This window comes from Macaca nemestrina, chromosome 16 (genome assembly GCF_043159975.1).
Source record: "Macaca nemestrina isolate mMacNem1 chromosome 16, mMacNem.hap1, whole genome shotgun sequence".
NCBI classification, from domain to species: domain Eukaryota; kingdom Metazoa; phylum Chordata; class Mammalia; order Primates; family Cercopithecidae; genus Macaca; species Macaca nemestrina.
This window is the reverse complement of record NC_092140.1, coordinates 1,578,899-1,606,617: the sequence shown is the minus strand read 5'-3', so window position 1 is coordinate 1,606,617 and position 27,719 is coordinate 1,578,899. Positions and strand designations below refer to the sequence as shown.

The 27,719-nt window shown below is 44.0% G+C and overlaps 1 protein-coding gene across 2 annotated transcripts in view; it reads right to left on the bottom strand.

The window, feature by feature from the left end:
* LOC105485370 (tubulin gamma complex component 3) overlaps positions 1–24,071 on the bottom strand; it is a 97,748-nt gene extending 73,677 nt beyond the window's left edge. For both annotated transcript variants that reach the window (XM_071081007.1, XM_071081008.1), the window contains exons 1-3: positions 23,823–24,071; positions 3,575–3,682; positions 468–535 (exon numbers count right to left, since the gene is read on the bottom strand). In XM_071081007.1, the coding sequence (XP_070937108.1) occupies positions 468–535; positions 3,575–3,682; positions 23,823–23,898 (252 nt within the window). In that variant the 5' untranslated portion in view covers positions 23,899–24,071. The remainder of the gene's footprint in view (positions 1–467; positions 536–3,574; positions 3,683–23,822) is intronic.
* Positions 24,072–27,719: the final 3,648 nt, after the last annotated feature.

The following is a 27,719-nucleotide window of genomic DNA, read 5'->3' as shown; positions in this document are numbered from 1 at the left end:
GCGAAACCGCATCTCAAAAGAAAAAAAAAAGGTTAGATCTTTCATTTTCAAGTATCAATATCCAACCACATTCAAAATCAATTTTTTCATTATTTACTATGGCAGTACAAATTATGATCCAATGAATAAGTTTATCAAAGTTTAGCTATTATATGAAGATAAGTCAAGACTTCTACCAATGTACTTCCTCCCAGCAATGTATTTAAGCGACTACAATACAAACTCACAAATTCTGTTGACTTTCCCACTGTAGCTTCATTCATCTTTATAAGCAATTTAGCACTAAATGCAGCTAAAACTTCTAATACTGAAGCTCACACAAAAAAGCAAATACAATCTACAATTAAAAGCAATTACCAATTATAGAAAAGTTTAATAAGATACCACAAAAAACATTCAAAGGTTCCTATACCACTCATCATATCCTCAACAATGAGTCTAATGACTTCCAGAATTCTGCACCGTACCTGTGAATGAAGTTTTCTGTGGAGTTCTGAAAATAATGCAGCATCTGCTTCTCTTCGTTGTCGAATAACTGAAAAGACAGAAAGAAAATAAGCGTAGTAATTACAAACACCAAAATTCATTGTATGATACTATTTCACCTACAATAACATAACTCACAAGTGATGAATTCAGAGTCAAAAGCCATTGTCAAATTAGATGATGAGCAACTTTTAAGCTCTATGAATCCGATCAATTCATCTAACTCCCTGACATTTGTAAAGTATGGAAAATATTAGGCTGGGATCAAAGAGTTTATGTGAAAATTAGGTAAGGTAATAGAAATAATGGGAGTACTTACAGTCCATCTACAAATATTAATCAACAGTAAGGCAAACTATGATCACTGTAACTAGTTAACAGTAGTCACTTGGAGGTAGGGATGGAAAGTGAAAATATCAGGAATCCTGAATCCAAGGACAGTAAACAAGTACAATATTCATGGTCATTCATTCTACTTGGAAACTACACATCCTAAACATTTTTATTAAGACACACAGCAATGTTTCACCTTGTTTTAGTATTAAATGTCATAATCAATTACTGTTTCAAAATAAAATTCAAAATAGCTTATTAATTTTCATCCACCAATTCATCTGATTAACAAATGTCTTTGGCTGTTCCAGCTACACTTACAAATTATCTGAAAGCAGCTGCAGCGAATGAGAAGTTCATTCTATGTTCTGTTCCATGAAGGAGGAGAAGCTGCGGTCATATTGGGTTCCCTGGGGGAAGAGAACTCACTTTGCTCACATTTACAACACTGCAAACACCACCTGTGCACAGGTGCCTCTCAAAGCAGCTGTTACACCCACTAGAAAAGGTGCCACTTTCAAAGGCTAACTTATAATTTCAACACTCTCTAATGAACCTTTGTATTTATCCCATTGTAGTAGTATGACTTTATAAAAAGCTCATCAGTCAATCACATGTAGCATTAAATGTTCTAATTCACTTGTACGAAGACAATGATTGACTTTACAGACAACCCCACATTCTTTAGTTAAAAAAGGATTTTGGTATGAAGCACATACCAGAGATTACATAATGTAATCGTAACTGTACATTCGACTCTTCCTATATAGAAAAGGAAAGCTATCTTAAAATATACTATGTAAAATGCATTAAACAAAATGAATGCAATTAAAATTTGATATAATTTACTGTATTTACAACACATAAACAGATTCCAATTACAACCATGAAATCAAGCAAGTGATGCTCTTTCTATAGAATGAGATTGGCACTAATTCATACATGCACTACAGTCACAGCACAATAAAATAAGAAAAATGAACACATAGTATTTACAAATAAGTGATGTTTCTCTATTAAATTGCTTCTCTATTAAATTATACCACATCTCCAGTTACAATGTACCCCACCTGCCAGTGTGGAAAATGTTTGTCACACATGATCACTTTTGCAATTTGTTTCAATATAAAACACTAGCACTTTATATTTGAGGTCGGTTATATCAAATGGAAAATTAACTTTTCTGTATTATTCCAGAGAGCAGAGCTACCATAACTCAACGAATCTATCAACAACTGTAATCAAATTTCAAATGTCTAAGCATCCGTAAAACATGACAAATAAACAGTGTCCATCACGGGAGAGGACTATAGGTGCTGAAGAGGTGGTGCTCACTGGAGGTTCCCAAGAAGAGCTGGGGACACCTGCTGGGGACACCCCAGAGGCACCCAAGTCAGTCAACACACAACATGCCTTAATCTTAAAACACAACACACACAGGAAACACAAACTCTACATTGTTACAGTTTTCTTCTTTAAAAGGAAAATCCCAGACTCCCCTGAATATCCATTGCAGCAATGTAGCTGTCAGTTCTTTAAGTATGAGTTTAAACAAACTTGATTTTTAGCTACTGACACATGCATAGTAGCATGTTTAAATACGGGTAATATGCTCACCCTGACGCCATGAAATGTGACTTTGTAAAGGAAACGGGCTGTTAATGCAGTACCTAACTGCTGGAGTCCTCAGTAATCATCTCAAACGGGTAAAATGGTTTAGGTTTCAAGGAGAGTATAGTGTTCTCATGTTGTTTTACAGACATTGAGGAAAATAAATTTTAATACGTTAACAGCAGTTTAAATACCTCATTTTTATTCCCCAGCGCTCTGCATCGTAACAGCAGATGGATCACTTCAGACTTCCACTGCTCATCCAGCCCTGAACTATGTCTAGGTGAAGTACTCTGGGTCACACCTTCAACTCTATCCCCAGCTGACTTGCCATCTAGTGCGGTCACACAGTTCTAAAATGGGACCGCCACAGACCATGGGCCAAACACAGTTCATAATGCAACCGCCAGGTGTGGAAAACTGTGCCATGCAGGACTTCTAGAAGGTGTTATTACTGAGACCCAAGGCCAAACGGGCTTCTAGAAGGTGTTATTACTGAGACCCAAGGCCAAATGGGCTTCTAGAAGGAGTTATTACTGAGACCCAAGGCCAAATGAACTTGTAGAAGGAGTTATTACTGAGACCCAAGGCCAACGCCCACTCCACTTGGGCAGTTTAACGGGGAGGCCCAGCAAGGAAATGCACTGACCTTCGCGCAGGCCTCTTTTCTAGGCCAACTGAAAAGCACCACTGTGTTTGGGTTATACAGCCCAGAGAACTATAAGGATGGAGAGCTGGCCACCTGCAAAAACCACCTTTCAAACAGGACTGCTCATGTGTGGCGGCTCATTACTCAGAGCCGAGCTTCCCACTCAGGCTCTCCAGAGGCGAAGTGGGGCGGCAGAGCACTACCAGGGATAATCAGATAATCTACTCGCCAGCCAAGAACTAACAAATGGAAAGCTTTCTTCTCTAAGGTGCCAGGATTTGCAAAAGCTTTATGCACCATCCCAGAATTAAACATTCTAAAGTACTATGTTCTAATAGTTCTGACTCTACAACAGAATTGACTTGTCCTTATTTTGTACCAATATTAAAATGTGCTTGGGAACTACATACACACCTACAGACATGCATACATACATCTGCTTAAGTTCTGACAAGTTTAAGAATCCACCACATGACATTTAAGAAAAATACGTACGCTCTTTCTTGATTTTTTCAGCTACTAGAAATTCATCTCTTTCAACAGTTGGGGCGAAGTTGCTGCCAATCACCCGCACAGCATACTGGAACTGCTGGGCTACATCAGCTGAAAGGCAAACAAAAGGATGTGGATTGTTACCAACCAGGTTAAGTTCTGGTCACCAGAAGCTTCCAGTTCAAGAACAATGAACTAGTAGTAACATCTATCTTCCATTTCCCCGAGGTCTTAACTGAGAGGACAGAAAAGCTATTAAGAAATCAAAACAGAATGAATGAATGAAATAAGAGTTCAATTTAAAATAAGAATGAGAACAGTAACACACCAGAGTCTGAAAAATCCTAGATGACAGAAAACAAACTGGCTCAGTAATCACGAAAAGAAAAGGAACAGAAAGGGTCACATCCCAACACATGAACATGAGGAGGAGGCCGGGTCAAGAGAGCCTCTGAGAAGCTCCCAGGTCAACAAACACAAAAAGCCAGAAGAGGGTCACTCAACAGTCAAAACGGACAGTTAATTTGCATTTGCACCTCTAGATGAAAATCAGCTTAAACACATGTGCCTCCACTCCCTTCAAAAACATCATAAAATTGAGGATAAAGGAGTTTTTAAAACTAAAAGCATAAACCAACAAGGACAAAGAAAACAAGGCAGAAAGGAATCAGAAGTCAAAAAATGTGAGAAGCTGGACTGCAGATGGATGTGTGGTAACTGATTCAAGAGGACAATGAAACCTGAACACTAAATGTCTGTCAGACTAAGAATGGGGAGAGGGGAGTAGGAGGAACAAATGTCAAAAAGAAATACAGTTCCCACTGCAGAGCCCAAGCAGGCTCAGGAAAGGAAGGAACTGGATACTCTCAGGATGCACGAGCAAGCAGGGCTGAAGGGGGAGACCTGGCTGCAAGTCTGGATGGAAAGAGAGTCCTGGGTCCTCCACCCAATCCCACACTGCCAGACAGCCACCGAGACCCGCCCAGCAAGCCTGGTCTGGATGGACACTAAGGTAGCCCCGCTCACTAAGCAAAGGTGACAGACAACTCAGGGACCCCCAGTCCTTCCCAGAATGCCAGGATGCACAATTTGTCTATGGGAAAACTGATCAGCCCAAGAGAAAAGAGAGACAGACGGTGATGGGTGGGGATCCCCAACAAGCAGATGGGTCTTAGTCCAATTCAGGCAGACCACAGAGATACTGCAGAACTGGTTCCAATCACCACATTAAAGAAAATATCACAAACGGTGAGTCACATGAAACGTTTTGGTTTCCCAGTGCATATAAAAGTTAGGTTTAATATACCATGGTCTATTAAGTATGGAACGGCATTATGTCTAAAAAGAAAAAAAACATATACACACCTTAATTCAAAAATACTTTCTTGCTTAAAAATGCTAACCATCATCTGAGCCTTCAGCAAGCCGCAATCTTTTTGCAGGCGGAGGGTCTCACCTTGATGCTGACGACTGCTGACTGACCAGGCCGGTGGCCTCACCTTGATGCTGACGACGCTGATTGACCAGGGCGGTGGCCTCACCTTGATGCTGACGACTGCTGACTGACCAGGCCGGTGGCCTCACCTTGATGCTGACAACTGCTGAGTGACCAGGGCGGTGGCCTCACCTTGATGCTGACAACTGCTGAGTGACCAGGGCGGTGGCCTCACCTTGATGCTGACAACTGCTGACTGACCAGGCCGGTGGCCTCACCTTGATGCTGACAACGCTGATTGACCAGGGCGGTGGCTGCTGAAGAATGGAGGGGCTATGGCAATTTCTTAACATAAGACAACAATGAAGTTTACCACATCGATTGACTCTTCCTTTTGTGAAAGATTTCTCTGTAGCATGTGATGTTGTTTGACAGCATTTTACCCACAGTAGAACTTCTTTTTGAAACCGAAGCCAATCCTCTCAAACTCTGCCACTGTTTTATTAACTAAGTTTATGTAACATTCTAAATTCTTTGCTGTCATTTCAACAATCTTCACAGCACTTCAGCAGGAGTAGGTTCCATCTCAAGAAACCACTTTCTCTGCCTATCAACAAGAAGCAACTCCTCATGCGTTCACATTTTATCAAGAGATTGTGGCAGTTCAGTCACACCTTCAAGATCCTCTTCTAATTCTACTTCTCTTGCTATTCCCCCACCACATCTGCAGTTCCTTCCTCCACTGAAGGCTTGAACCCTCAAAGTCATCCATGATGGCTGGAATCACTTTCTTCCAAACTCCTGCTAATGCTGACAATTTGACCTCCTCCCATAAACTCCTGTTAATGCTGACAACTTGACCTCCCCCCATGAATCACAAATGATCTTAATTCTAGAATGGTGAATCCTTTCCAGAAAGTTTTCAATTTACTTTGCCCAGATCCATCAGAGGAATCTCTATCTATGGCCTTATAAAATGTGTTTCTTAAGTGAAAAGATTTGAAAGTTGAAGTTACTCTTGGCCCATGGGCTGCAGAACAGATGCATGTAAGCAGGCATGACAACTCCAGATGCATTCTCAACAAGCGGTAAGGAATCTTTTTCTGAGCTGCAGACCTTAACAGTAGGCTTGAAATATTCAGTAAACCGTGCTATAAAAAGATGTGCTGTCATGTAGGCTTTGTCGTTTCATTTCTAGAGCACAGGAAGAGTAGATTTAGCATAACTCCTAAGGGCCCCGGGATTTCTGGAATGGTCAGCGAGCACTGGCTTCAACAACTTCAGTCACCTGCTTCGTTAGCCCCAGACAAGAGAGTCAGCTTGTTCTTTGCAGCTCTGAAGGAAGGCACTAACTTCTCTCTAGCAATCAAAGTCCTAGATGGCATCTTCCAATAGAAGGGTGTTTCACCTACACTGAAAATCTGTGTTAGAGTAGCCACCTTCCTCAATGGTCCCAGCTAGATCTGGATGACTTGCTGCTTCATCTTGCACTTTTATGTTACGGAGACGGCTTTTTCCCTTCAATCTCATAAACTAAAAAAACCCTGCCAGCTTCAAACTTTTCTTCTGCAGCTTCCTCACCTCTCTCAGCCTTCAGAGTTAGTGTCTTGCTCGAGATTAGGTTTTGGCTTAAAGGAAATGGCTGTGGCTGGTCTGATCTTCTAACCAGACCACTCGGATTTTCTCCATATTAGCAATAAGGCTGTTTCAATGTATTGCTCCTGTGTTCACTGGAATAGCACTTGTAATTTCCTTCAAGAATTTTTCCTATTCAATTACAACTTGACTAACTGGCAGAAAAGGCCTAGATTCTCAACGTATCTCAGCTTTTGGTATGCCTTCCTCACTAAGCTTAACCATTTCTAGCTTTTGATTTAAAGTGAGAGACATGTTACTCTTCATTTCACTTGAACACTAATTTCTTTTATTATTATTTCTTCTAAAAACAAAAAGCGGGACACACGTGCAGAACGTGCAGGTTTGTTACACAGGTACACGTGTGGCAGGTTTGTTACACAGGTACACGTGTGCCATGCTGGTATCCGGCACCTAGTGACCCATCCTCTAAGTTCCCGCCCTCACCCCCTCCCCACCCTCCAACAGGCCCTAGTGTGTGTTGTTCCCCTCTCTGTGTCCATGTGTTCTCACTGTTCAACTCCCACTTATGAGTGAGAACATCTGGTGTTTGGTTTTCTGTTGATTACTAATTTCATTTAAATAGTAAGAAGTCACTGTAAGGCTATTAACTGGCCTAATTTCAATATTGCTGTGATTCAGGAAACAGAGAGGCCTGAGGAGAGGGGGCGCGGCAGGGAACCCTTGGTTGACAGAGCAGTCAGAACACACACAACATTTTTTGATTAAGTTTGTGCACTTCATGGCACCCCAAAACAATTACAATAGTAGCATCAAAGATCACAAGTTACACATCAACGTAACAGATATAATAACATGAAAAAGTCTGAAATACTGTGAGAATTTCCAAATATGACACAGAGATACAAAGTGAGCGCATGCTGTTGGAAAAATGGTGCCTAAAGACTTGCTCAACGCAGGGTGCCAAAAACCTTCCAATTGTCAAATAACACAGTATCCGTAAAGGACAGTAAGATGACGTGTGCCTGTCCTCCACAAGGAAGCTCAGCACTGGGCAAATGCTGCCCTAGCCAAGACCTTCCAACAACTCCACTCTTAAAGATGAAAAGAACAGGTATCACCAGACACCCGAGGGCATCATCTAACACAAAAAAGAGACAAACACAAGAAGGAAAAAAGGAAGCTCTAAGAAAAAGTGACAACATAGGAAATAAGAAAATGGGGGGAATATGTACAAAAACAAAGAAGCTATAATGGCCTACGAGATTAGACATAACACATCCATGAAATAAAACAGGATGCCATAAATTCAGAGAAGACAAGCTCTTGAATATTAAAAGTATGAAGGCAGATGTTTTTTAAAATAAGTAGAAAGCTTGTATTTAAGATTGAAGAAGTATCTCAAAAACAAAAACAAAAAGGCAAAAAGACGGAAATTAAGACAGCCAAGAGAAGGAAATCACCAGATCAGGCCAGGCAGAAGTGGGGAGGCAGAAACCTGGAGTGCAATACATGTCCAAAGAAGTCACACAAGACAGAAAGGATGATAAGGGAAGGGCCTGGGAAGTTACATGGTTCACAGAAACTGCCTTAGCCCCAAGAAAAAATCCAGGCTGTCATCTCTGCAGAGGCAAACTCCCAATCTGAGGAACTCCCACCCTCAGTACAAGGGATCTGGGAGAAGAATGGTTCCCCACTACAGTCTCAGCAGCAAAAGAATGTCAAGGGTCAGGAAGAAATACTTAGGAAAGCCTCCACCTTCCGAGTAAAGCAATCACTTCGATAAGTGAATTGGAGTTGGCACCAGGGTGGGATAGCCTGCCTGTGTACCCAACTTCTATGACTCCAGAAGTCAAGCTACCAGTAGATACCTCCAGATCCCCGTATCCCCTGACCACTGAGTGCTGGGCCCAGTTCAACCTGAGATGCAAACGAGCAGCCCAACAGGGCAGTGCCCAGCTGCATCCGCCAGCAAAAGCCAACACTGTTCTCCATCCGAGGAAGGAAGTGGAACTACGAGTGGCATCTGGAAATCCAAGTGAGCAGTCTGAGCTCAGTGTGGCGTCCCCTGCCCAATCCACAGAGAACCTTCAAGTGGGCACTCTGAGCTCCCAGTTCCATCCGAGGAAGGAAGTGGAACTACGAGTGGCATCTGGAAATCCAAGTGAGCAGTCTGAGCTCAGTGTGGCGTCCCCTGCCCAATCCACAGAGAACCTTCAAGTGGGCACTCTGAGCTCCCAGTGCGGCTTCCCCTGTCCAATCCATAGAGAATCCAAAATCCCCAGAAATGTAAGAAAGGATTTAAGGAAGACATAAACAAAACCAGAAAAGTGGATCTAAGAAGGGCACTCTTGGTGAAACAGAAACTGAAGAATCCCTGAAAGATGTAAAGAAAATAAACAGGATTGACTTGAAAGAAGGAACTACAGACAGAAGTCATCTCAGTCAAGACAGAGTAAGCACACTCCACTACTGATGGCAAAAAATGTAAAACTCTGGCAAATTTACATAAAACACCTCTAAAAAGACTCTGAACAGCCGGGCGCGGTGGCTCAAGCCTGTAATCCCAGCACTTTGGGAGGCCGAGACGGGCGGATCATGAGGTCAGGAGATCGAGACCATCCTGGATAACCCAGTGAAACCCCGTCTCTACTAAAAAATACAAAAAATTAGCCGGGCGAGGTGGCGGGCGCCTGTAGTCCCAGCTACGCGGGAGGCTGAGGCAGGAGAATGGCGTGAACCCGGGAGGCGGAGCTTGCAGTGAGCTGAGATCCGGCCACTGCACTCCAGCCTGGGCTACAGAGCCAGACTCCGTCTCAAAAAAAAAAAAAAAAAAGACTCTGAACAATGGGTAAGAGGAGCAGACTGGGTATGAAACTCATGGATCAAAGGAAAACCTGGAGTGACTTCCCCCATTTTTGCTTTTTGATATTTTGTTTATGTGTTTGCTGTCTACCACACCAGCTGGGGCCGGGTAACACTCCAACACCCAAACCACAAACAAGCAAAGACTGAAACACCTCCAATCCAGGCCCAGTCTCCCCAGCCAGGGCCCAGGTGGGGAGGGAGGGAGGAAGCACCACCGCTCTCCCAGCCCTGTGCCAGGCCACCGGCCCCTTCCACCTTCACTCAGGGGCACCCCCACAGTGGGCTGCCCCATTCCACACTTGGCAAGAACCAATAATGGCCCCGAGACTCCATCACAAGGCTGGCAGGCTGCGGGGTTTGGATTTTAGCCAGAACATGAGGAAGTGTGTTGGGAACCAGAGAGTGAGAGCAGCGGCACAGAAGGGGAAGCTGGAAAAAGGCGCCCCTTAAAGCTACGTGCTGTCGAGAAGGAGCCCAACTGAGACATGATGAAAGACATCCTTCGGCCGGGCACGGTGGCTCAAGCCTGTAATCCCTACACTTTGGAAGGCCGAGACGGGCGGATCACAAGGTCAGGAGATCGAGACCATCCTGGCTAACATGGTGAAACCCCGTCTCTACTAAAAAACACAAAGAAAAAAAAAAAAAAACTAGCCGGGCGAGGTGGCGGGCGCCTGTAGTCCCGGCTACTCGGGAGGCTGAGGCAGGAGAATGGCGTAAACCCGGGAGGCGGAGCTTGCAGTGAGCTGAGATCTGGCCACTGCGCTCCAGCCTGGGCGACAGAGAGAGACTCCATCTCAAAAAAAAAGAAAAAAAAAAAAAAAGAAAGACATCCTTAAAAATGAAAGGATTAAGAAAGTCCACAAAAACACTATTCAAAATGAACGTGAACTGGCTATATTTCTATCAGACAAAGTAAACTTTAGACTAAGAAAAATTAACAAGGATAAAGAAGGGACCACAAAATGATAAAAGGGCAATTCACCAAGATGACATAGCAATTCTAAACGTGAACACTCTATACAGCAGAGCTGTAAGACACATGAAGCAAACTCTAACAGAACTGAAAGGAAAAACAGACATTCACAAATACATCTGGAGATACCAAGGGGCATTTCTCAGTAATCAAAAGAGCAAGTGAAGAGAAAACGAGCAAGGATATAGACTTGAACACCAACAACCAACTAAACCTAATCGGTATTCACACAACAGCCCACCCCACAACCAAACAACACACACTCTTTTCAAATGCCCGTGGAACGTTCAGGACAGACTGAATTGTGGGTCACAAAGCAGTTTGATTAAACAGAAAACAATAAGATTATTCAAAGTATGTCCTCTAACACTAACAGAATTAAACTAGTAATCCTTAAGAGAATGGTATCTGAGGCCGGGCGCGGTGGCTCAAGCCTGTAATCCCAGCACTTTGGGAGGCCGAGACGGGCGGATCACGAGGTCAGGAGATCGAGACCATCCTGGCTAACACAGTGAAACCCCGTTTCTACTAAAAAATACAAAAAAATAGCCGGGCGAGGTGGCGGGCGCCTGTAGTCCCAGCTACTCGGGAGGCTGAGGCAGGAGAATGGCAGAAACCCGGGAGGCAGAGCTTGCAGTGAGCTGAGATCCAGCCACTGCACTCCAGCCTGGGCGACGGAGCCAGACTCCGTCTCCAAAAAAAAAAAAAAAAAGCATTGGCCGGGCGCGGTGGCTCACGCCTGTAATCCCAGCACTTTGGGAGGCCGAGACGGGCGGATCACAAGGTCAGGAGATCGAGACCATCCTGGCTAACACGGTGAAACCCCGTCTCTACTAAAAGTACAAAAAAAAAAACTAGCCGGGCGAGGTGACGGGCGCCTGTAGTCCCAGCTACTCGGGAGGCTGAGGCAGGAGAATGGTGTGAACCCAGGAGGCGGAGCTTGCAGTGAGCTGAGATCCGGCCACTGCACTCCAGCCTGGGCGACAGAGCAAAGACTCCGTCTCAAAAAAAAAAAAAAAAAAGAGAATGGTATCTGAAAAATCTCCAAATATCTGGCAGTCAGTCAACACACACATGGGCCAAGGAGCCAATGAGCCAAGAGCGCCACAGCCACTAGAGCTGGAAAAGGCGACGCAGCACCCCCTAGAGCCTCCAGGGGGAGCCCAGCCCTGCAACCTGCAGTTAGCCCACAACACTGCCTTTGGCTCTGGCCTCCAGAAACACAGGGGGATAAATGAACTAATTTGTGGTAATCTGTTAACAGCAGTCATAGGAAAATTATATATGTCCCTTTCATTATTTAAATTAAACTTTATTTAAAAGGTTGTTTTATATCGTTACATTTTATTGCATCTTCACAGTAACAACTACAAGACTTAAAAATTCATGGAATGAATGTAATTCTGAACAGTTAAAAAATTTAATGGAAGCAAGGTTGAGCTGTCTGAAAAAAGGTGAGAACAGGCCTCAAACTGGAAAAACTGCTACTCCTTTCTCTTTCTCTATAAAGGTCCTAGAAATCTTTCGGGGAAAAGCCTCAAACTGCAGTAAATGCACTTTCAAGGGGTTGCAGTAGAAGAAAGCAATGCAACTTCTTACTCCAAGAGCAAGCACTTCAAACTTGTAGTCATGGGCGAATCAGTTCTGGAGACCTAACGCACAGCATGGGAACGGCAGTTAGTGACAATGGATTGTGTACTTGAAATCTGCTGCGAGTAAATCAGGTTTTTCTCACCACACACACACACACACACACACACACAAACGGGTACTGAGGTGAGCTAATGAACATGTTAACTAGCTTCATTGTGGTAACCATTTCACAATCCATACATACATCAAAGCAACACATTGCACACCTTAAATATATACATTTTGGATTATCAATTATACCTCAACAAAGTTGAAAAAAAATACATGGACAATAAAAACTGTCAAGGAAAATTAGAAAATGAATGAAAATAAAAACACAACATATCAAAATATGTGAGATGTGGCTAAAACAGTCCTTAGAGGAAAATTTATAGCATAAAATGCTTTCTTTAAAAAGGAAGATAGACCTCAAATCAATAATTTCAGTTTATACGATAAAATCTGGAAAAAGAACAAAGTACACATTAGGAAATAAAAAAAAAACAGCAATCAATGAAATTTACAACAAAAAATGGTGGGCGGAAAAAAATCAATGAAACCAAAATCTGGATTCTTAAAAAAAAAAAAAGAAAAAAAAAGGACAATAGAATTGATAAACCTTTACCAGACTGACCAAGAAAAACAAGACAAGACACAGAATCAGGAGGGGATATTGCTACTGACCTTATAGAAATTTAAAAGATAATAAGGGCTAAGTAATTTATGTAGACACTTCACTCTCAAGGTAGTAGCTAAAACATAACTCCACATTGTAAGGGTGGGCTGGGCATAGTAACTTTCTTCCAAAGGGCACAATACAAGCAGAAAAAAGAGAGTCACTCACAGCAGAGAAACCTGGCACACACACCTTAGCCAAGCGAGGAAGGTCCCTTTCAAGAATGATGAATCACCCTGGTGGCAGGTACCCTCCATAGGATGTGATGAAAATGTCACTTCACCTCGGGGGTCTTCCTCCCAAAAATATATAACCCCAGTCTAGTCATGATAAAAATATCAGACTCAATTGAGGTAGTCTACAAATAACCTTTAATCCTCAAAACTCTCAAGATCATGAAAAAAAAAGTCTGAGAAATTTTCCATTTCAAGCGGAGCCCAAAGAGGCAAGACAATTGAATGGAACATTCCCAGAGGGAGCCTAGAGACAGCAAAAGGCCACTGAGTGATAACTGAGGAAATCTAAATAACTATGGAGCTTCATTAATACTAGTGTATCATTACTGATTAATTCTAACAAGTGCACCACGGGAATGTAAGATGCTGATAATAGATGAAATGGTACTGGGCTTACAGAAACTCTATATTTGCAATTTTTCTGTAAGTCTGCAATCATTCTAAAATAAAACATTTTTTTAAAAAATATATTAATGCCAAGACTCACTTTTCACAAATTCTGATTTTATTAGTCTGGAGTGGGGGGCCATGGCATCAACATTTTTTAAAGGTCCGTTTTAAAACTTTTAGTCTTCAAGATAAGAAAGCAACTAAAATGTGAGGGGGGAAAAAGCTTTCTTGGTAAACTCAAAAATGAATTTCAACCTATATCACATGCCATATATGAAAATTTGTTGGGAAAAGCTGAGTGTTGGGAGAAGCTGAGGCAGGGCATGTCTGACATCATGTAAAAGAGTCTTGGAACATGTCTGGGGTCCAGGGTCTAAAACCCCTTGTGGCCTCTGGAACACCAACTTCTGCACTAAAGGGTGGAAGAAGGCTACCCTGATGCACCATAATTTAAGCCCAGGGCATAAGACCCCTCGTGGCTTGGATAGAATCCAGGGATCCTGGCTGTGAAATGTGTCTAGACTTGCTGGCTCCTTGCTCCTTGCTCTCCCAGGATCGACTGTTAACTTGAGTTAAAAGAACCTGCTCTCCATTATCTCAAGCAGCAGAGCATATGCTAAACCATCACAGCTATAAATCATGTGCTTAATGCAACGTGACCTTTCGACCCCCACATTCTCACCACCTGTTTCTTTGTTTGATCACCAATAAATAGTCTGGGCCTCCAGAGCTCGGGACCTTCACAGCCTCCACACTTAGCCATGGTCCCCTGAACCCACCTTCTCTCTCAAACTGTCTTTTCTCATTCCTTTGACTCCACCAGACTTCGTCACCCCCACGACCTCGTGTTGGGGCTGATGACCCCAACAAAAATTAACTCAAATAAAAGAGTAAAATATAAGCCCCTCTTAGAAATAAAACAAAACAAAAGAAGAAATCTTGGCAACTTTGAGTTTGGCAGAGTTCCTACATGACACCAAAATGATGACCCCATTTTTTTAGAAATTCATAAATTGGCCTTCATTGAGAGTAAAAACTTTTGCTTTGCAAAAGACACTGTTAAGAGAATGAAAATACTGAGAAAAAAAATTTGCAAAACACAAAGACAAAAAAAAGTTTTGAACGGATAATTCACCAAGAAGACATATGAATGGCAAAACACACACACACACAAAGATGTCCAACATCACTAGGAAAATGAAAATTAAAACCACACTGAAATATCAAAACACACTTGCTAGAACAGCTAAGATAAAAACCACAAACACTGCTGAGTGCCAGTGGGGCCATGGCATCCCTGGAGCGCTCCCACACTGCTGGTGCGGAGGCAAAGCAGCCACAGCCACACTGGAAGAGAGTCTGGCAACTTCTGAAAACAATGAGCATGCACCTGCCCCGAGGCCCAGCAACCCCACTTGTAGGTGTTTATCCTACAAAACTGACTTATGTTCACATGAATGTTCATAGCAGCATTATCCATAACTGCCAAAAATGGAAGCAAGCCAAATGTCCCTCGCTGGTTAAATGGATAAACTGGTTCATCATACAATGGAACACTACTCTGCAATGAAAAGGAATGAACTATTGATAGGGCACTGTAAATGCACCTCAAATTCGTTATGCTAAGTGAAAGAAACAAGTCTCAAAACTTCTGACTGCATACTGTATGACTGCATTTACACGAAATTCTAGAAGCGGGGACGTCCACAGACACAGGACGGTGGCTGCCAGCACAAAGGCAAAATGGTAGCACAGAGGAAATCACTGTGAACCTAAACACTGAGAATTTTTTTTAATGGGCTAAACAGCAGAATGGAGATACTAAAGGACACTTTAAATGCAAGCTGGAAAAATCAAACACAACAAAAGACAGAACAGTTAGAAATTATGAAGAAGAACAAAATAGTAAAATTTTTCTATCATTAAGAAAAAGTCAGCCTAGCATGGAGGCTCATGCCTGTAACTGCAACACTTTCAGAGGCTGAGGTGGATCGCTTGAGCCCAGGAGTTTGAGACCAGCTCAGACAATACAGCAAGACCCATCTCAAAAAAAAAAAAAAAAAAAAAAAAAAAATTCTAAGTATGTCACTAGTTTTGAAAAAAAATAAATTTTAAAAAAAAAGAAAAATCCTCAGATTGAAGAGATGTAGATCTCTGATGACTCTGCTTAATCTAAGTGTTAATTCAGGTAAATTTTTAAGTTCCACACCTAGACACATTATTGCAAAATTTCAGAACATAAAAGATTTTTTAAAAATCCTAAAAGCTACCAGATACAACTTCAAAGGAGTAGGAAATGGATTAACATCAGACTTCTCAACCATCATGAAAGAATACCTTCAAAGTGGGCAGAGGAAAAACACTTCAGACCAAAATGTCTCTATCTGACTGATGATCCAAGAGTTCAGGAATAGGAGCACGAAGGGAAATAAAGACATTTTCAGACTATTAAGTACTTATTTAGATCGGCAAATCCTGTCGATTCTATTCCTAAAAGCAAATCCCAAATATGATCACTCCACAGCTACCATCCCATTACAGGAAGTCTCCTGAGGAGCTGGTCACCTGCTTCCACCTTTGCCCCCTTAGAGTGAATTATCCACCCAACAAAGTGATCCTCTTAAAATATAAATATTATCATCACTCTACTCACTCACCCCCCATCACACTCACAACAGAACCCAAACTCCTGGCCCCAGCCCACGGAGCCAGCCCCTCGCTCCCCACATTTCACTCCTGCTATTCCTGGAACACACCAAGCTCACCTCCAGCTTGGCGCCCGGCATGCTCTTCTCCACATCCTCTCAGGACTCACACCCCCCATCATTCTGTCTCTATTCTAGCTAAAGCAGACACAGGTGCACTGTGTCAGCAAGGATCCAGGGAATGCCTACATGGTGGGGAAAGGAACGAAATGAAACCTAAAACGTTTTGTGTGGTCACAGGATCGGGGTAGTTTTTATTATTTTCCTTACATTTTTCCACACTCTCTGAATTTTTACCCTGAGTATGTATTAATTTTATAAATATTAAAAGTATCATCGAAAAGTTTCCTTAAAAAGTTGTGTCACTATTTTAGTTAAGAATTTTTTTTTTTCCCAGACAGGGTCTCACTCTGTCGCCCAGGCTGGAGTGCAGTGGTAAGATCTCGGCTTCCTGCAACTTCTGCCTCCCGGGCCCAAGTGATCCCCCACCTCAGCCTCCCAAGTAGCTGGGACTACAAGCATGTACCACGCCCAGCTAATTTTTACATGTTCTGTAGAGACAGGGTCCCACCATGTTGCCCAGGCTGGTCTCAAACTCCTGGGATCAAGCAATCCTCCCGCCTTGGCCTCCCAAAGTGCTGGGATTACAGGTGTGAGCCACCACACACAGTAAAAATTATTTTTAGGTTACCATTTTCACACTCAAGTACATCACATAAATATCCCCACTCCAAATGTTTTATATGTTTTTCAGCTTTCTCCCACCAAAAAGTCAGGAACTCTTCAATGCCAGAAACACTCTCCTCTTCGCCTCCTCACTTTCTCTGCACCTCAGATGGGCGTCGTCATTTCACGCCCACTTACCTCTTCAGCCACACCTGGGTCTCCCTGTCCTCTTACCAACCAAATTTCCAGTCTATCCTTCTTGCTGATTATAAAATATTTTCAAAATCCAACAGTTACTTATTAAACCAAATCTATGTAATCTGTGTTTCAAAGGGAAAAGCACAGAATCTGGACTACTAAAGAAATTAGCCATGGCAATCAATCCTTGTTTAGTGAACCTGTAATCAAAGAATAAGCTGGGAAAAATCAAGCAATGTCCACCACACACTTCTGGTTTAAATACTCCTAAAATATTGTCCAGTGTTTAAAGTATAACTAAACTCAATCAGTAATTCAATGAATAACTTCTAAGTACTTACTACAGGCCAAACACATCGGGCCCTAACAATATGATGTACAGTGGTTAACGAGACGGACATAAACACAACAAATGTGGCACATGAGTACCCAAGGCAGACTGTGATAAGAGCGTCAAAGAAAATGAGGGCACTATGACAGCTCACGACTAGGAGGACCTCATGAAGTAGATGCTGAGGGAGGGCCTTGCAGGAAGCGCCATTAGCCTGGCAGCCAAGGCTGCCGCATGAGGAGCCCCGGGAGCAGAGAGGGGAACCCACAGGGAAGGGCGGCACTGGACACTGCTGCTGCAGGAAGGCTGTGCCACGGGGCTCTAAATGCCACTCAGCCAGTCACTCCATTGAGAACCCCAGGTGACAAGGTCCAGATGTAGATCTCTGATGACTCTGCTTAATCCAACAGTGAAAAATAGAGTACTCCATTTTTTTGGCCACAAATCACCTCAGGAGTGGTCTAGTTCTCCCACCTCTAATCTGCTCTGGGTGTGTGAGGGGTGGGCGGTTCTCAGGTTCCCGGGAGGGGAGTGAAGACTCCTCTGATGATCCTCTGAAAATATTTCAGTGAATGCAAGGGCACGCTGCCTGACCAGAGAGCAGTGCTGCTGAGTTGTACACTCTAAACACAAGAGCAGGTAGCAGTGAGACGCCGTCCCACAGGCTGGGCCATGACTTGTCTCTATCAAGCACACAGAGAAATTCGCCATCGAATTCAATACTTAAGAGCAGGGATGAATTAATTGAAAATACCAACCTGTGGAATCAGAAACCTGGGTTCCAACCTCGGCCCTGCACTTTCCTAGCTAGATGATAGTGAGCAACTACTTAATCTCTCAGTCTCAGTTTTCTCATCTACAAAATGAGGTTCACCATAATTCTACCACGGTATAAGCACAACATCCAGCATATTTTAAGTTTTCTATAAATGTTAGCTATTTGTATTATTATTATCCTGAAAATATTATTTAAATACATACTATATCTACTACAGCCATTAAAATCACAACTCAAAAAAATACTACAGCCATTAAAATCACAACTCAAAAAATGCACCCAATTTTTAACCTTAAGCAAGACAATTTGGTCTTCATCCTGAAGATTATTAGTAGAGAACAAATTAAGCCATTAACAGATTCGATGAGATTGATTTACTAGAAAGGACCCTCTGACTGCAGAGGAGAAGCGGAACTAGAAGAGATACCAAGCCAAGGCAAGACCCTCAGCTGGAATTGCGGAACTCAGTCCCAAATGTGAAGGCTCCAGAGACACTTGGATGTGGGCCCAAGAGCTTTTAAACAAAAAAGTTGCCCTTTGTATCCCCAAAAGATTCTATACACCCTCAGGTTAAAAATGACAACCGAACTTCAAGATGCACAAAAATAAATGCGACTCAAGTGAATACAGAAACTCCACAGTTGGGTGCTTTCTCAAGATTCAAAAAACTGCAGAAAAGTTGAACTGTTTGGGAAGACCTAAGTTTCTGCCTTCCTGTTTCTTGTCTACAGTGTGGCTTATTTGTTCCACACTCCTGCTTTTCTGAAGGATGGGGGAGATCAGGGGGGAGTTGGGAGTAAGCCACAGAGCTCAGTAGAGGAACAGAGCACATCCACTAGCCATCCTTGACTCCAGATGCAAGTCAGAGTAACTTTCACGCATTTTAATGTTTCAGATGCCAAGCGCCAACAGAGACCTACAGGATCAGAAGCCCTAGAGATGGAGCCCACAGTATTAATTCTGAGTAGGTCCCACATTTAGAGAGTTTAAAATGAAAAGGCTCACGCCTGTAATCCCAGCACTTTGGGAGGCCGAGGCGGGCGGATCACAAGGTCAGGAGATCGAGACCATCCTGGCTAACACTGTGAAACCCCGTCTCTACTAAAAATACAAAAAATTAGCCGGGCGCGGTTGTGGGCGCCTGTAGTCCCAGCTACTCGGGAGGCTGAGGCAGGAGAATGGCGTGAACCCGGGAGGCGGAGCTTGCAGTGAGCTGAGATCGCGCCACTGCACTCCAGCCTGGGCGACAGAGCAAGACTCTGTCTCAAAAAAAAAAAAAAATTGAAAAGGCATGAAGTTAGATACCATAAAAAGTCCTGTTCTCAACCATTGGCCACCAGTTCCCCCTCCCACAAGCAATCAACGTCATCTGGTTCTTGTGTAATCACAGGTGATCCCAATGCATGGCTCTAGTTGGAAAGCAATGCTCTAAAACAGCAAAAACATTACTCTGGATGTGTGGTTCTCAAACTTTTTGGTCTTGGGGCTTCTTTACACTATTAAGATTGAGAACTCCAAAAAGCTTTTGTTTATGTAGGTTGTATCTATCCATAGTTACCATATTAGAAATTTAAACCAAGACAATTTTTAAATTTTAACTTATTTAAAAATAGTAAATCCATTAAGTACAACTTGAAACAAAGCCTGAAACTCTGAAATTTTAATACACAGCTAATGTATATCTTAATACACATGTAATACACATTGATCTTCCCAATGATGTAATTACATAACCAAAGGAAGATCGCGTGGTATTTGGAACTTCATCAAAAGCTCTTTATCATTTTGGAAAATCACGAAATCAACACCACTTGTCGTACTGAATCACCAAAACAATACTCCTTTATCTTCTGCTAGTGGCTTGTAGTATACTCAATAGAAGTCTTGCATATTATGGCAATCATCTTCGAATATGTGGTGTACTGTAGTCATACCTTAACATTTACGATGAAATACTTATCTAATATAAATTCCTCTTTATGTATTCTTTACCTCATAGAAAAAGGATTACAAAGTAGCTATGAAAAGAAGTGTAACCTCTGACAGATTTGAAACACTAACATCAAGCACACTGCTTCCAATGATAAGAATAACTACCCAAAGACATAATAAATAAATGTGCTCCCAGGAGGGGCAGGGATATGAAGACAGGATTTGACTATGACTGGCTGGCAGTATGTGTTTCAAGCAAATTCACAGATGTTATAAGTTGGAAAAGGTGGTAAATCACACTTATGTTAACTTTATAAAATTGTCAAACACGATTTTATGTAGGTGCTTTGCTTCTGAAGGTCCCTTGAAGTCAAGTGTTTAATTTTTTAAAAGATATCTTATAAAAATGTGATTCGTGGCTGGGCGCGGTGGCTCAAGCCTGTAATCCCAGCACTTTGGGAGGCCGAGGCGGGTGGATCACGAGGTCAGGAGATCGAGACCATCCTGGCTAACATGATGAAACCCCGTCTCTACTAAAAATACAAAAAACTAGCCGGGCGTGGTGGCGGGCGCCTGTAGTCCCAGGTACTCGGAGGCTGAGGCGGGAGAATGGCGTGAACCCGGGAGGTGGAGCTTACAGTGAGCCGATATCGTGCCACTGCACTCCAGCCTGGGCGACAGAGCGAGACTCCGTCTCAAAAAAAAAAAAAAAAAAAAAAAAAAAAAAAAAATGTGATTCGTATGAAATTCTCATTAAAAGTAACAAGTACCTATTATGCCTTGATTTCATAGTACTAAAGAAGCAATGTATTACAAAAGCATAAGGCCAATTGTTGGTAACATGTCATCAAAGAATAATTAATCAAATGTTCTCTGGAGTTACCAGATAAAATGCCCACTAATCAAATTTTTTAACATCAAATATTGTAAAGGTAGTAATTAATATTGCTCCTTTGCTCACTAAGGTATAACAAATGAACGAACAAGGTAAGCTACTATTTATAAATTCTTCAGTAAATAACAGCATAATTTAAAATTATATCATAAATGCTTGACAATCCTAGCGATCTAGAACACAGCAAAAACAGCATCACCTTTAATGGATTTCATGACATAATTTATTCAGAAAGGGCCGGGCACAGTGGCTGGCACCTGTAATCCCAGCGCTTTGGAAGGCCAGGGGCGGGGGGCAGGGGAGAGATCACTTGAGGTCAGGAGTTCGAAAGCAGCCTGGCCACATGGTGAAACCCCATCTCTACTAAAAACACAAAAATTAGCCAGGAGTGCTGGCATACACCTGTAATCCCTGCTACTCGGGGACTGAGGCAGGAGACTGACTTGAATCCAGGAGGCAGAGGTTGCAGTGAGCCAAGATCAGGCCACTGCACTCCAGCCTAGGTGACAGAGCAAGACTCTGTCTCTAATAAATAAATAAATAATTCAGAGAGGACCCTGCCAGGATTTGAGAGCCCACTTTTAATTTAGACACAATTCTAAATAGGAAGACAGTAGGATACAGAATTTTGCTGAAAAGAAGCTTTTCAATCTCTTAGAAGGGGCAAAACTTTTATATCAAAGAATCTTCAATGTTTAAAAAAAAAACAAAAAAAAAAAACGTTTTTGGCCGGGCACGGTGGTGGCTCACGCCTGTAATCCCAGCACTTTGGGAGGCCGAGGCAGGACGATCACGAGGTCAGGAGACCGAGACCATTCTGGCTAACACGGCGAAACCCCGTCTCTACTAAAAATACAAAAAATTAACCGGGCTTAGTAGCGGGCGCCTGTAGTCCCAGCTACTCTGGAGGCTGAGGCAGGAGAACTGCGTGAACCCGGGAGGCGGAGCTGGCAGTGAGCCGAGATAGCGCCATTGCACGGTAGCTTGAGCGACAGAATGAGACTCTGTCTCAAAAGTCTTTAAGTTGAGAAATACCATTTTAGCTCACGATGAATGCCTTTCAAAATCCAATTATGACAATGGGAATGTATGAATGTGTGGTTTATCCCTAGAACAAAAAACTCTGGAACCACTGGTACAAGGGGAACACTGACATTAAGTTGGATAAGTCCTATCAATCTTAGTTTTATCTGATTCCCCCTATGACGAGGAACATGAAACATGAGAAAGGAAACTCAGTGTGCTAATGACAAAAACAAAGGAGGGCAGGCCATGCTCATAACTCAAGGCCTTTTCGTTGGTTCTCTCTACTCAGAACCTTCCCCAGATGTTCAAACGGCCCTCCCTTACTCCATTCAGGTCTCTGTAAATATTTCAGAGGCTTTCCCTCACCTGTCTCTTCTATTTCTTTCTTTTTTTTTTTTTTTTTTTTTTTGAGGCGGAGTCTCGCTGTCGCCCAAGCTGGAGTGCAGTGGCGCAATCTCAGCTCACTGCACGCTCCACCTCCAGGGTTCGCACCGTTCTCCTGTCTCAGCCTCCCGAGTAGCTGGGACTACAGGCGCCCGCCACCACGCCCGGCTAATTTTTTGTATTTTTAGTAGAGACTGGGTTTCACTGTGTTAGCCAGGATGGTCTCGATCTCCTGACCTCGTGATCTGCCTCTCTCTATTCCTTTACCGTACTTTTTCACCACAGTACTTATTGCTAATTAACATGGCTGGTTTATCATCTGTCTCTTCCACTAGAGTGTCAGATCTGTGGGAGGAATGACTTGTGCATCTGCATCACCAGCACTTAGCATAGTTCCTGGGAGGAACTTTGAGGACGGGGTTGTCCTCAAAGATTTCTTAGATAAATAAAGAGATAAAATGAAACTTTACAAAATGTAGCAAGAATTGTGTGAAGTCACTCATTTAATAGTAACACAAAATAATTCATGATTGCCCAAAGATTATCATAGAACATCCAATGAATTACACGCAGTAATTGTCATGAAGCATAAAAAGTCAAAATGCATTCCCAGTACTTTAAATGTAACTTTGAAGTCTTCCTTCAAAAACTGAATAACTTCTTTTCCACATTTTGGTCCTTAAGACGTAACACACTTGCTTCCATTACTCACTCTCTCCCCCACCAACCTGGCCAAAACACGGAGCAAGAAATGGCATCCTGTACCATTTCTTTCAAAGTACCTCGGCTACAAAATGGTTTTGCCTACTGTATAGGATTAGTTTAGCTTATTAGTAACAATATTCGCCATGTGAACTTTCCCAGAATAGTTTTATATCAAATCCAACCCTCAACCCTTTAAACAGTAGAAAATATGGCAGATAACAGTCGTTAACACCCCATTCCCATAATGCTCAAGCCTGTTAAACTTTCCTAATGAAAAGGGACGATGATGTGACTCTCCAGCACCCCGCACGCTCCTCCGCGGCGCAGCCGCTCTCTCCACCCCACACAGCATGAACCCAAAGGCACGCAGAGGCGCCCTCCCCTGGCGTGTGACACCAGAGAACCGGGATAAATTGGCGAGCTGGCATTCCTCCCATCCTCACTGACGGACCCGCGCGCGGAGTGAGCGGTGACTCAGCCCGCTCCAGCCCGGGCTCCGCCCTCCCGCCTCCCGGCCCCGCGCTCTGGCCCCGGCCTCGGGCTCTCCACTCCCTCCGTCCCGGTCCCGGCCACCAGCCCTCCGCTCTCCTCCCTGGCTCCCTGACCCCCGAGCCCCAGCCCTCCGCTCTCCTCCCCGGCTCCCTAACCCCGGAACCCAGCCCTCCGCTCCCTCGTCCGGGCCCCACGTCCTCGGGCCGTCCCCAGCCCTCTGCCCCGGCCCTGCATCCTCGTTCCTCCAGCCCCGGGACCTATTAGGGCTGCACGCGCAGGGAGTGGCCCCCGGGGTGGGTCTGCAGGCCCCGCGTCGCCCGGCCCCTCTACCTTCGCTCCTGCCCAGGATCCTGCAGCACAGGTTCTGCAGCAGAACGTTCGGCGACTTCTGGTCCGGGGTCGCCATCCTTGCCCGGGACTGTGCGCGGGGGTCTGGGCAGAGCCGCCACCGCCGCCGCAAGCGCAGGGACTGCGGCCCGCGCCCTCCCTGCGCCCCTCAAGCTCCCGGCTCCCGACAGGCTAAGGCGCGGGCGCCGCCGGCCACCAGGGCGCCATTTTAACGGAACCCGCCGAAAGCGCGGGCGCTTCCCACAATGCCCCGCTTCTTCCCTGCGCCGCGACCGCGCGTGCGGCTGCCTAAGCGTTCCCGGCCCTGCCCTGCGTATTCCCCCGGCTGCTGCCCGTCCGGCCGGGAAAGTTCCGGGCGACAGGTGGCCCGAGGCCCTCGAGCTTCGCGGACAGAGCGGCCCTGGAGTCGCGAGCGTCACGGGCTTCCTTGGAGAGCACTTGGTGGCCGGTAGCACCTTAAAGGCCATAATTTGGTGTGTTTATATGGGGGCGTGTGTGTTAACGGCATTGGTTTGATTCACGCTTCTGATGAAAGAAGCCTGTTTAAAGGGTGCAGGGGGTTATGCGGTGTGGCAAGTCACCTGCTACTCTCCAGCAGGCGCCCTGCTCAGGCCCGACCTCACACCGCCGCGCAGGCCGCTCCCCCAGGCCCGGGTGACTGGGACGTCCTGGGAAAATAAATCAATCACGTACGGAGTGAGAGAACAGGAGAAGACCTGCCGAGAAAAAGATCGATAAGCGGACAATTACACCAAGCCATCTTCAGTGCAATCGTTAAAGCTTACACATGGGTGCACGCTTGGGAGCCGTGAGCTACCATGTTAAAAGGCCAACTTCCTGAAGGAAAAATGATGGACAGAGATCCCGAGATCCCATGAAATGGAAGAGGGAGGACAATCCAGCTATCCCAACATCCCAGCTGAGGCCAGCCACACATGTGACTGTCTGCAAAGCCCGTTGGGCCTGGGTTCAGCTCTGGTTGCAGAATTGTTAGCAAGTAAAACATTTGTTGGCGTTCTGACTCAAAAACATGGAGACAAAGCAGACTTGTAGGATATTACAGTCAACAACTAGACCCTGCAGCTAAAGGACTGCCTCCTTGCATGAAGCAACAACCATCACAGCTCTGCAAGAGCAACCAAAGCACCAAGGATGCCATCACCCCTCACTGCTTTCGATCCACATTCTGTGGAAGCGCTTCTAAACCTGCACCACACTCAACACGATCAGTTAGTAACTGGCTTCTTATGAAGTTATTCTCTCAGCCCCATACTACAGTGTCCAGATGTCATCTACATTCTGCCAGCCTCTCCCCCACCTTCAGCTGAAACGCTGCATGGCTGCATCATCTTATCTGACCAGCTGTCTCCTAGGACAGACATACAAGAAACCCCCCTCACTAACGCTGATGTTATTTGGTTTACAGATGGCTGTTACTTAAAGGATGCAGCTGGAAGGTATTACACTGGCTATGCCATAGCGCCTTTGCCCAAAGAAATAGAAAGTGCTTGTCTTCTAGGAGCAACCATCTCAACAAGCAAAGTTAATAGCATTAATTAGAGCATGTCAGTTGGCACAAGGAATAACTGCTAATCTTTATACCGATAGCAGATATGCTCAGAGTAGCTCATAATTTTGGAATGCTCTGGAGACGAAGAAGATTTTTAACCTTTTCTAGTCAGCCCACAAAAAAAAGGGTGCCTTGTTTCAGAATTATGGGAAACCATACTATTGCCAAAATCATTAGCCATTATCAAGATTCCAGGCCTTTCAAAGACACTCAAAAAAGCAAGATAAGCCAGTTAGCAGATAGTATAGCAAACAGGGTGGCCATAAACCTATCTGAACAAAAAGATCAAACCATTTTGGCCTTTAAGGAAGTTAGATTTTTATGTAAAATTAGCTCAATCCAAATCTCCAACTCATACTTCCAACTAAGTTACAACCATCTTTCTTTTTTTTTTTTTTTTTTTCTTTTTCAGACGGAGTCTCGCTGTGTTGCCCAGGCTGGAGTGCAGTGGCACAATCTCGGCTCACTGCAACCTCCACCTCCTGGGTTCACACAATTCTGCCTCAGCTTCCCGAGTAGCTGGGACTACAGGCGCCCGCCACCGTGCCCAGCTAATTTTTTGTATTTTTAGTAGAGCGGAGTTTCACCATGTTAGCCAGAATGGTCTCGATCTCCTGACCTCATGATCCACACACCTCGGCCTCCCAAAATGCTAGGATTACAGGCGTGAGCCACCGCACCTGGCCCAGCCGTCTTTCTTAATGTGCATACACGATGTAACTCACTGGACCCTGATAAGATTATTGATTTCTTTAGGAGAACAATGTCATCAGAAACCTTCTCCAACTGTTTCTCTTAGGTATACAGTCACTGCTGTCTTCCCAGAATATAATGCAAGGAAACCTTGACCCAGTTCTCCAGGTCATTTCCCTTTACCAGAAGGCCCTTTTGAGGTGTGGCAACTAGATTTTTTCAGCTACCAACATCACAAAGATACAGGCAAATCCTAGTGATGGTTGGTGTATTTTCTCATGGGCAGAAGCATTTCCATGCAGGAGAGCAGCAGCCTGAGCGGTAAGTAGTTATCTTACAGAAAATTATTTCGACTTGGGGAATTCCTCAAGAACTTCATAGCAACAGAGGCACTCATTTCACTGCACAAATAATCCAGTCAGTATGCAAAATCTGGCCCATTTTCCAGCATTTCCATTGTGCTTATCACCCCAGTCATCTGGGTTAGTAGAATGCACAAGCAGAATAATCAAAACTCAATTGACAAAATTAACTGAAGTTTTAAAACTTCCTTGACTGGGAGCTCTTTCTTGTTTTTGCTTCACCTAAGATCAGCCCTTATGGGTAAATGCCAGCTGTCTCCATCTGAAATTATAATGGACAGACCTATGAAATTGTCTCCAGGAAACTGTAAATCAATGATATTAGAAAGGGACAGGTTGTAGTATTGCAGCAGCCTCATAAGGCACCTAAGTAAAAACTGTTACTTAGTCAACGACTCTTTCCACATTGAGCTCCAAGAAGCAAAAACTCAAGGACCACATACTTCAGCCAGGAGACTTTGTAGGAAATAGCATCGTTTAAAGGACTTTCTCCACCAAAGAGGAAGGAACCTTATCAGGGACCCCTAACCAACCCTTGTGCCACTAAGCTTAAAGGAGTTGATTCCTGGATACCTGCCACCCATGGAAGGAAAGCTGCTTTGCCAATTTGGACTTCATCTTGGATTGGTGATCTAAAACTAAAACTCTCCGGTTCCAACAAGGATGAGAAGAAAACAACATCTGAGGCGATCAGCCTTCTCAAGACACCTGACCAGGCCTGTATCTTAATGAGAATCATCATTAATAGATGAGGAAGGTCTTCCTTCACAAGTTCCCACCACATTTCCTTCTTTTTGTCCCTAGTTCTTGTGTTTTGTTGCTGCTATCACCAGCCATTGCCCATGAAGCAAACATCTTGCAGTAGGCTTGGGCCTGTGCTAGTCAATTACAGGACAACACTTGGTAGGTGTGTGGCCTCGCGCCCCTTTCTGGTGGTTCTGGCAGCTCCTCTTCAAGGACAAGAGTAGACAGAATATCAGAAATGTGTGTGTGTTTCTCAGGAACAGTCATTGGTGCTTAGCACTAGTATGACGAAGGCTAGTGTGCATCACTGGTCTATTAATAATACTTTGCAAAGCAAAAGCCATAGGAAGAGCTTTTCAGTAAAAGGAACCAGTTCACATGCCTTAATGCTGGTACTACGCCAACCGAGAGATTAGACCACTCAGTATTGGGATGGCATAACACAAACTTGAGATGGTTTCACCTGGCTTACCCTCTCTTTTGGTCAACTTAGTCCACTTGCCCCTTTAC